General features: G+C 33.7%; 1 protein-coding gene across 1 annotated transcript; it reads left to right on the forward strand.

Annotated features, from left to right (window-relative positions):
* Window positions 1-561: 561 nt before the first annotated feature.
* LOC146882166 (uncharacterized) lies at window positions 562-1,755 on the forward strand. The gene has a single exon (XM_085667305.1). It carries the CDS (start codon window positions 823-825, stop codon window positions 1,753-1,755), a length of 933 nt encoding a protein of 310 aa, XP_085523431.1. The 5' UTR covers window positions 562-822.
* Window positions 1,756-11,800: the final 10,045 nt, after the last annotated feature.

Raw genomic sequence — 11,800 nt, forward strand, 5'->3', positions numbered from 1 at the left:
CATGCATACTTAATCAACATTTGATATTATAATTATCTCTATCTACAATTAATTTTATATATGCTATGTCTTAAGTGCCAATAATTAATGTTATTAAAATAATATTTCTTTTCCCTTTATTACCTATTTATTTGAATAAACTTCCTTTTGTTAAATTTATATGATTGATATTTTTTTTTTATCTTTTAAGCATAATTTAGCCCAAAACATACTGTCATATAATATTAGAATGTTGATATTTAAGAAAACAAACTACAAAAGTGAAATCATGTCAAGTTTACCCAAACAAATCATTAATCAAGTTGTGTTTACATCTACAAATCGTTGAAAAGTTCCCAAATAGTTTTGTAGATCTGTAAAACTATGTGAATACAAGTTAATTTAGGTTTAAATACATTATCAAACACCTTATAAATCGAACTAAAAAGAGACAACCAACATCAATTTAAAATTTAGTTATGCCAAATATATCATCATTTAGTGATTCACCCTATATAAACTAGTAATTAATTTCATATACTCATAAATTTACCTGCTTTAAAATTTCAACTATCATACGTCTTCATCTAAGAACAAATCATCACCATGATCAACACAATATCTCTTTCTTATATGGTATGAACATTTTATTGTCAATGTTCTATTAGTTTTCCTTTTCTTTTCATTCTTATCCACTTGACACATTTTCACTGCACTTTGAAACATCCACAAGATTATCAAATGAATGACCTTATACAGATATTTTCATGGCTAATGGTAACAATTTTTGTGTAGGTTCATGTGAGGACTATCTCTAGAGGAGCAATAATTTTATTTTCAATAATGATGTTGCTATTTGACAAAACTCACTCAATTGTTTTAGAGCCTGATGAAAATCATATAAAGTCAGCTACTTTTTTGTCTGAAAATTTTGAAGTGGGACCAGGAAAAATTGTGGTGAAAACATTATTAGATATTGACTTTCCAAGGGGTCACATTGGGGTCAAAAGTTTTGATGTTGAAGTAGTTGATGAAGATGGTAATTCAGTACCGTTGTATGAAACTTACCTTCACCATTGGTTTGCTGTAAAATATATTGAAAACATTACCATGTCACAGTACATTAAACAATCTCATGACCTTCGCAATGGTATCGAATTTGAAAGAAATGATGGTGCATGCCAAGGTTTTTTACTTCCACATTATTGGGGCTTGGGAGCAGAATCACGGGGAACATCTTCAAATCTTCCAGATCCTTTTGCAATTGAATTAGGTAATCCTACGAAAATAAAGCATGGGTTTAAAGAAAAATGGTTGTTTAGCATCATGGTTATTGATACACGTGGAACACAAGATAGAAAAGGTTGTACAGAGTGCAGGTGTAAGCTTATGAATCTCCCAAAGGACTTTTACAATGTCACAACGGGCATTAATGGTCAATTGTTGCCTAGAAATTATAAAGGAGGACTCTTTTGTTGTCAAGATAACGTACAATGCAAATTAAGAAATGGTTTTCGTGGCCCAACGAGAAAGCTTTCCCTAAGATACAAAATAAAGTGGGTTGATTGGGATGAAAACCAAGTGCCTCTTAAGTTCTACATACTTGATTCAACTGATCATGTAAGATCAAACGGTTCTACACCAATTCATGATTGTCAGGTAGATGACTTATTCAATACATACAATACTTTACAAATCATAAGCAAACTTTTGAAACTCATCTATTTTCCAAACAAAAGTATTAGGCTATTAATTACTTTTTTCGTCGGTATGTGAGTAAAATTAATTTCTCAATTTGTTATAGGCAGAGTATACGATCCCGAGAAATCATTACAATGACATCCCTCATATTAAGAAAGCAAACATACCAATGACAAAAGGTGGTTATCTTGTATATGGCACTGCTCATATGCACACCGGTGTTGTTAATGTTACTCTATATGGACAGGTAATATTTGATATTTGTTGTTCCCATATAAGTTGTATCATGTAGTTAAACTTACATTAAATTTGGTGTAATTCATATGTTCATTAGGAATGCATTTTGTTCTTGTTTCTATATTTCTATAAGAAATTAACAAGTTTATTGAATCATCTCTATATTTACGATTATGCTTAACTTAGGATGGAAGGGTTTTATGCACTTCAAATCCAAAATACGGAACTGGAAAAGAAGCAGGAAATGAAAAGGGTTACCTAGTTGGAATGTCAGTTTGTTATCCTAAACCCGGTTCTATCAAGATCGAAGATGGTGAAATTCTAACACTAGAATCCGTATATGAAAACAAGTTTCGTACCGGAGCTATGGGGCATTTCTACATTTACTTGGCAGACCAAATAAGTATTTGAAGGAAATTTGATGTGAAGTAGTTATTTATCTTTCTATAATGACTTATATAATTTGTAGTATAATTGTAATACATCAATACCAATTCTAGATCATCATTATGTGTATTAATGTTGTGTTACTTTTAATCCATTACTTGGTTTACGATCATGTTCTCTTGGTGGGTTATATGGTATACAATCATTTTTATGCTAATTGATATTATACATAAAAAAATAAAGTTTTTGTTAACCAAGTGTCAAATTGAATCCCTTAATAATAAAAGAATGTGCGGAGTTAATCGCGAATCAAACCAAAGTGAAGATGAAGTGAAAGGAATAAGCACAAAAGTTGAAAATGATTAAGTTTTCTCTCGTATTATGCAAGCTAGTTTTTTTCCATCCATGTAGAGATCCCTACAATTCACTTTTTTAAAGGGGAATTTAAAAACTTATGTTAAATCTTCTGCACTTATATTAATTGGTAATACATTTTTAATAAATTATACATTCTTTCAAGAAATTAACTATCTTAATGCATCATTGCTAAATTTATGTTTTTTCATATTTAATTTTAAAATAGGTTTAATATATAAATATCATTTCAAAATTATTACTACGTGTATTATTTTTGGTTTACTTTTAACCCACCGCTTAGTTTATGATGGTTTTATTTGAGTTTTAGTGTTTGGTTGATGCATTGTTTGATATATATATATATATATATATATATATATATATATATATATATATATATATATATATATATATATATATATATATAGTTATTGTTTTGCTAACAATACACTAAGAAAATCTCGTTTACTAATTGAGCTTATAATTTAAAATATGTTTTGAATTAAGTGTCATTTTGAGTCGGAGAACAATAAAAATACTTGTTTAAAGTGAGGTGCAAATAACACAAAAATGAACATTACGAAAAAGAAATAAATGAAAAATTGAAAATGAATCGATCATACTCCATATCATGACAGCTAGATATTGTTTTGATCACATCTATCTAAATAATTAAATTTTAATAACAATAATTTTCATGTATACTAATGTTGATATTCATTTATATCAGATATTGAATTGTTTAATTTTTAATAAATATATATATATATATATATATATATATATATATATATATATATTAATATTCTTATTAATTGAATATGTTAATTATTACAATCCCTTGTAAATGAAATAAGTACTTAATATTTAGGTCACTCTTGATGACTTAAATCCTTAAGTAGTCCTTATATTTTTTACTCTCCTAAATACTTAATATTTAGATTACTCCTTATGACTTAAATACTTAAGTAGTCCTTAAATACTTGGTTTACGCTTATGTTCTCTTGGTGGGTTATACGGTATACAATCATTTTTATGCTAATTGATATTATACTTAAAAAATAAAGTTTTTGTGAACTTAGTGTCAAATTGAATCCCTTAATAACAAAAGAATGTGTAGGGTTAATAACGAATCAAACCAAAGTGAAGATGAAGCGAAAGGAATAAACACAAAAGCTGAAAATGGATAAGTTTTCTCTCGTATTATTCAAGCTAATGTTTTTTTACATCCATATAGAAATTCCTATAATTCACTTTTGTGAAAGGAAATTCAAAATATGTAGGATGATTAATGATCTTGACTGATTGAATCAAATTAGAAAGTTCTTGAAATGAAAAAAAAAATAATGAATTTTAAAATTTAAATAAAAAAATGGAAGAAATTCTTTGCTCTAAATTGAGAGAATGCTAAATCTTCTTTGACTTATAACAATGTATTGGCGAAATATATAACAACCTTTATTATGTATGGCTTAATTATATTTTAAATCTATAATAAATTTGGGAAATCTTCCCTCAAAAAATGGAGTGTCTTTTACCTAAAGTTAAAGAGAAAACACAAAGGTCAAAATAGTTTCGTCCATTGGGCAAAGGATAGAAAATTTGAAACTTGCCCTTTTATCTACTTTTGATATATGAAAATACGTTTTCTTCATGATGTTGCACACAAGTCATTGCTTCCACTCTCAACATTTGAAAGAGCTTAAGTTATTATTTCATTAAAAAATCTTTCGCTTTCCACTTTATCAAATAGGCATAATTGGTGATTTAGTCATCTAATTTGTTGGTTTCGCTCATTTTAGTCCTCTTATTATTTTTTGATTCAATTAAGTTCTCCAATTTTTTAAAAAGATTCAATTTAGTCATTTTCATTAAATAAATGTTAACACTGTGACCGTACATACCACGTGTCATTGTGGAATTTTCTATTTTATTTTTTTTTATTATTTTTTTAGATCAAAAACATAAACTGCCATGTGTTAGGCTATGATCCTTCCACATGTCAATTCATGAATGTTTAATTTTTTTGATTTTTTATCATAATAAAAGAACCACGTGTCATGTCATGGTTGTGCCACGTGCCAGTATAACAATTGTTTTTGTTAATTTAGTCCCTCTGTTTATAATTTTAATTGAATTTAGTCCCCTTATTTTTTAAATTGATCCAATTTTGTCCTCTCCAATTTAAGACCAAATTCATAATTAAGCTTAATTAAAATATTTTTTTATCATTTGTACATTAAATCACTCCCTAAATACTCATATTATTTCTCTCTTAGATTTTTTTTCACTTGTAATTTTCACACTTGAATTTTTGTACACTTGTAAGAAATAAAATAATTTGACAAGCTTTATATAATTATTCATTTGTTGTAAGTTATTGGTCTTATATAGGGTTTGTGATGTTAGGTAAAATTTTGATTGGGTCTTTAGGGTTTATCATAATTAGATCATCAGGCCCACTACGCAATACCAACAGCTTGAAGATGCTTCTAGAATTTGGGTTTCTCTTACTTTTCTAGTTAGCCCTTTACAACTTTTGTATTTTTCTTAGAGACCCCTAAGACTATCTGTTTAAAGGGAGCTCTACCAAGTGTAAAAGGGTTGAACATTTTGAATCAAAACACTCTTGTTTCAACCATTTTTTCGTGAGCTAAGCCCTCCTTCTAGAAGTGGAAGAACTCTTGCCTTATCTTGCTTATGCAAGTGGCGACACCATATCACTCATCTCTAGAGCTTGGTTTGGCTTTGCCCCCTCTATGAGTGGCGTGCTCCACTTCCATAACCATTACTTTCGTCTCTTCCATTTTACTTTGTTCTTCTTCTTTCGTTGCAATTTCATTTTGTGTTTCCATCCTTATTTTAATTGTTAAGAACTACAGTCCATCTCTTTTTTCTATTGAACTCTTGTAAAGGAACCTTCACATATAGATAACTTGCTATCTTAATGTCCAATGGGGATTTCCTTGAGTTTTCCTAAACAATTATTCACCATATTCCATAATCTTAAAAGGAAACAAGATAATCTTTCATCATTTGGTATCTAGAGCTTCGGTTATCTTGAATATGGTGTTTTTCATATGTTATCCAAAAAATACTTTTCTAGGAATCTCTTCTTGAAGTTTTTCTAGCTCACCTCTTCTTCCCTGGTCTGCATCTGTTGTTGCATTCCAACCCACCAATATTCCGCATCACTCACCAAGAGAAAAGTAGCATATGCCAGTTTCTGCTAATCCGAGCAAACTAGTACACGAAATATCTTCTCGCAATCCCTAATCCACGCATCTGTGTCATCAGGAGTGGCCTTACCATTGAACTTGGCTGGTTTGTGCCTCATGAAATCATCCATGGTGACCGGTCGTGGTGTAGACTGTGGTAGCACCACCTGTTGTGGTTGCATAGCCTCAACCAATCGGTGAATTGCATGGACAATTTCATCAACTAAGTTATTGGCACCAATTCTTCTACCTCTTCCGCTAGCCATTTTCTAGTTCTGGAACATAGGGTATCATACACCATTACAATTTATCTCAGAAAATTCATTATAAATACACACCACACAATAACACAAATTTCAAGAACTCTACAATTCAATAAATTTATCCTAATTTCACAATCACGATAAGCTCATCCCCAAGGCCCAAAAATAATTTTGAAATCATATGCTTTGATACCAAATGTAACATCCTAGATGGATATTACTATATAAAGCATGTATCATATAATTTCTTTTGGAATTTAAAATAATATATAAAGTTCCCAAGTGCGGACCAAGTGCGGGAAAATTTAAAACTTATCTTGTTGCAGTTCAATTACACTACTCCATCTTTATGACAAGTTCATAGTGGAGAAAACATCATAAAAAATTTATTAGAAAATGCCTGAACTAAAACATAGTGAAAAATCCCCCATAGTCTGCCCTGCTTCATCTCTATGAATCAACATGCTCACCTAGGTTCACATCTGCTACCGCGTGACAAGTCACATGATCATCGCCAAACACAAAGAGAAAGGATGAGTAGAGAAAGAAAATAACAAAATAAATAAATAATAGATTTAACCTTAACGCAAGCCATCAAACCCATCCATGCAAATCCATCTGCAATGGATCATTGCCTCTGCACTATCGCCTGGCATTGCCTAAGCGTTGCTATTCCTGCAGAGAACAAATAAGATGAGTTAGGCACTAGTATCACCTTACCATGTAGTCCGTTATCTCCTCAGTTGGTCTCTCCCCAGTTGATACATGTCAGCTTGAACCCAGGAGGGGTTACCTGCAGAAGAGTCTCCGAAGCTCAAGTAAGTCAAAGCTCTCAAAAAGTCAAATCAGTGATTAATGAATGCGTACCTTTAATTACTGGGGTCCATGCGTATTTATAGAGCATTAATGATGTCTGGTTATCCAGTGGGCCGGGCCTTGGCTTGGGCCCTAGCTTGGGCTGTGAGTGGGCCTGGGTCCTAATCCAGGCCCTTAAGGTCTATTGAACGCGGGGGCTTCCATTTTACCAAGTCTTCAAGAGCGGTCTGATTCGTTTACTTCTTAACTTATCAGATGTCGTCCTTGGCCGCATACTGTCCATGTTGGCCACTTTGTTGTTACTTTAGCCTTTATTCAGTTAAGTTTGAGTCCATGGCAGCCCAAGTCGTGTACTTGGGTTGTCTCTGGCATGTACGTGACGGTTATCATTTATATGGTTAAGTTGACCAGGTCCGGTACAAGTTAGGCTGACTCGGCCTAGGTTGAATACTTGGCTGCCTTGATGCATTGTTTACTTATTTGATTGAGTTTGGTTAGGTGTGGTACAGTTGCGAAGCGAAATTTTGCTCTAGCCCACATGGTGGTAATCCCATGCCACCAGGTGCCACGAGCTAGTGGCCCCTCTATTTGTGACTTATCGCCTGGCGAAAGCATATCCGTCACCAGGCGCCACACCAGTAAAAATGAATTCTACTGGTTTAGGCACTGTAGAATTGATCCTAACACATTAAGCAATCATTTCTACACAGCTAGAATACCAAGTGTGTATTTTCACAATTCAACATACCTCCAAAACAGTACCAAATCTTTTCCTTAGCAACCACATTGTACTGACTTTACTTTTATAAAAAAAAAATATTTTCGCACATTCCATAATTTAACTTATAGACTGTTCAAGACTTAAAACGAACCTGCAAGCATCCTATTGCCATTATATACCTATAAAAAAAATAAACACCATTGCCACCACTAAGCACGTAAACTTTAAAGCATTGCTACAATTTCCCCAATTCAAATAATTCTTTTGCAGTGCCCACAACTCCATTTATATGCATAAAATTATTAATACTACAAAATAAAATACCAAAAAAAATGAACATCACAGTTACTTCTTATATTATATTATAATAATACTAAAGTTTCAACCAAATGCAATAATCAAAATCGTGATTACCACGTGCTTATACAATCATATTGGTTATATAAATATCTAACCACAATTATTTCGGTTAACAATATAATCATATGCCAGATTCATCACTCCTCCCAATGACAAGTTAAACTATTTTTCACTTTTATTTTACCTAAAATGAACACTTATTATTATGATATATTATAATCCTTTCTTCCTAAAATAAAAACTGATGACTTATAAATTATTAGAAATCATTTGAATTTCGTGAAATAAGGAACCACATCCAATTATCTTTAGAATTTTATAAATTCAAATAAAGAAAATACAATATTACTATAACCAATTCAACCATAAATCTAAATTCTACGTTCCTAAATAAAACAAATATACACTAATGGTAATATTGCACGCTACTTACATCTTATTTTAATTCTTGTAATATATCCTTGGTTTTGTGAAATCTAAATTTCATTTCACCTCTCGAATCCTTTTAATTATCTTCCAGTGCATCCAATTCTCCCAAATAATTTCCTAATTTCCTAATTTTAACCCACGACACTTTTAATTCATGCCCACCCAATTTCTCTCTAACCAACACCTCTATAGATGCCAATCTATGAAAAATGCATCCAGCCTCAAGGAAAAAAATTATTTACGAGACCCTAAATACTTTACTTCACTTTCGCATCACTAAACACTAAATTCCCACACTTTAACAGCCTTACAAATTATAATTCAAACACAACACTACCTTTGGGATAAACAAGCAAAACAACAATCATTCAATGGCTTAAATTACATACAAATTCTTAGTTGTATATTCATTCATATTCAAATATTATCAACATCACTAAACAACGCATACTCAGATAAAAGAAGGAGATCTAGTTAGCTCCCCTTACCTAGTTTCCTTACTCCTAGTGTACTCTCACTAATCCATTCTCGTCCCCAACGCTTCAACCTTTGTTCCCACTCTAAAAACTCCTTTCCAGCACTCCCTTTTCTCTCCCTCAATTGTAAATTTCGTCTCCCTATGCCTTTCCTTGCTGCCACACTTTATGACTCTATGCTTTCTCCCTCACCCTCTTCTCCCTCTCAATTTTCAGCCCTCAAAATAAATAAATAAAAATACTAAAGCGAAAATTAATTAATAGCTAAGGTTAATGGCCATTAACTTGTGCTTTTACTTCCCCTCTCAATTTCCAACCCTCAAAATAAATAAATAAGACCACCTTAAGCCATGCTTCCACATTCACAATATATTTGCAAAATGAAACAAAATTAAATAAACATACAAAATTAAATTAAATAAACATACACAAGACTCGAACCCAAGTCCTCTCAACATAACCAAGTGCTCTCAACCACTTAAGCTAACATTATTCCTTGTCTAGGGTTTATCAAGGAACTCCCTTAGGGTATTCTCAACCCACCATTACTTGTACTTTATTAATTATTATTTGTATGAATTTCCTAGGTCTTACATTCCCCCCAACTTAAAAGAATTTTCGTCCTCAAAAATTTCACTTACCAGGAAATAAGTATAGATATGATTCCTTCATAAGATCCTCCATCTCCCACGTTGCCTCTTGCGTTGCTTCATCCCAAAGGACCTTTACTATTCGAATCTCTTTCCCCCTCAACTTCGTTACCTGAGAGTCCAATATCCTTACTGGTCTCACGTCTAAAGTCAAATCATCCTTGAGTTGGACATCATCTGCCTCTAGTACATGAGTGGGATCCGTAATGTATTTCCATAATTAGGACACGTGAAACACATTGTGCAAGTTTGCCAGATGTGGTGGCAACGTGATCCCAAATGCTACTTGTCTAATCCGCCTTTTAATCTGATATGGCCCTATGAACTTCGGTGTCAACCTTCTAGATATGATCGCCCCCAATGCTCGTGGTCGGAGTAACCCTGAGGAATACATGATCCCACTCCTCAAACTCTAGTGGCCTTCTTCTTTTTTCTGCATACAAATTTTGTCTGTTCTGCGTCGCACGCATCCAGTCTTGAATTAATTTGACTTTCTTTGTCGTCTTTTGTAACGACTCTGGTCCAATAGTTACTGACTCTCCATCCTGGTACCAACAAAGCGGTGTTCTACACCTTCTCCCATATAACGCCTCATACGGCGCCATTCCAATATTTGAGTGGTAACTATTGTTGTATGTGAAATCCACCAATGGAAGTACTTCACTCCAACCACCCAAGTGATCCAATAAACACGCTCTAAGAAGATCTTCCAATGACTGAATCGTCTGTTCAGATTGACCATCCGTCTGTGGATGATAAGCGAAACTCATTCTCAATTGGGTCCCCAACACTGCTTGTAATGATTGCTAAAATCATGAAGTAAATCTCATATCACGATCTGATACTATGCTTGCAGGAACCCCATGTAATATGACTACTTCCCGAATGTACAACTCAACAAGTTTACCCATGGACATCCTCAGATTGATTGGTAAGAAATGACCACACTTCGTGAGTCGATCAACTATCACCCAAATGGCATCATGTCCCTTTACAGATCTAGGCAAGTGAGGCACAATGTCCATGGAAATACTATCCCACTTCCACTAGGGTATGTCCAGCGGTTGTAAGGTACCTCCTGGTCTTTCTATAGAAGGCAACTATGGTCGTGGCTTTGCAACTGTCTTTTTATTGGGACACCTGTCTGCAAAATGGCCTATTTGATCACACAAAAAGCACTTTCGCCCTCCAACATTGCCCCCTATATTTCGAGTAAGTCAGGGACAATCTCTCTTCAAATGTGCTCCCCCACACTGGTAACATTTCAATCCTTTTGACGATGTCTATGGTCGGTTGTAAGGCGTCTTCTGTTGTATAGCCTTGACAACATTTCTCTGTGGCCTCTCTACTCGGCTAGGCCCAATCTCTAACTGTTCCACACTCTTCACCTACTCCAGCAAAAGGGGAAATTCTTGGAACCTGAGTGGAACTAGAACCCTAAGCAACTCATGTCGTAGACCCCTCTCAAACTTCTAACAACGCCATTCCTCTGTGATATTTTGCGTAAAAAACCCTTCCATATACTCAAACTTGTTAACATAAGCCTGTACGGTCATATTACCCTATTGTAGAGTCAGAAATTCAGCATCCTTCTCATGCTTAGCGCTATCCAGAAAATACTTTTCCAGGAACCTCTTCTTGAAGTTTTCCCAACTCACCTCTTCCTCCCTGGTCTGCATCTGTTGTTGCATTCCAAACCACCATTCCGCATCACTCACCAAGAGAAAAGTAGCATATGCCAGTTTTTGCTCATATGAGCAAGCTAGTACACGGAATATTTTCTCGCACTCCCTAATCCATGGATCTGCATCATCAGGAGTGGCCTTGCCATTGAACTTGGCTGGTTTGTGCCTCATGAAATCATCCATGGTGATCGGTCGTGGTGTAAGCTGTGGTAGTACCACCTATTGTGGCTGCATGGCATCAACCAATCGGGGAATTGCATGGGCAATTTCATCAACTAAGTTATTGGCACCAATTCTTCTACCTCTTCCACTAGCCTTTTCCTAGTTCTAGAACATAGGGTATCATACACTGTTATAATTTATCTCGAAAAATTCATTATTAATACACGCCACGCAATAACACAAATTTTAATAACTCTACAATTTAATAAATTCATACTAATCTCATAATCGCGATAAGCTCACTCCCCAAGGCCCAAAAATTATTTTGAAATCATATGCTCTAATACCAAATGTAACAC

The sequence above is a fragment of the Vigna unguiculata genome, chromosome 10 (assembly GCF_037176805.1).
Source record: "Vigna unguiculata cultivar grain cowpea cultivar isolate G323 ecotype 2 chromosome 10, ASM3717680v1, whole genome shotgun sequence".
Taxonomy (NCBI): domain Eukaryota; kingdom Viridiplantae; phylum Streptophyta; class Magnoliopsida; order Fabales; family Fabaceae; genus Vigna; species Vigna unguiculata.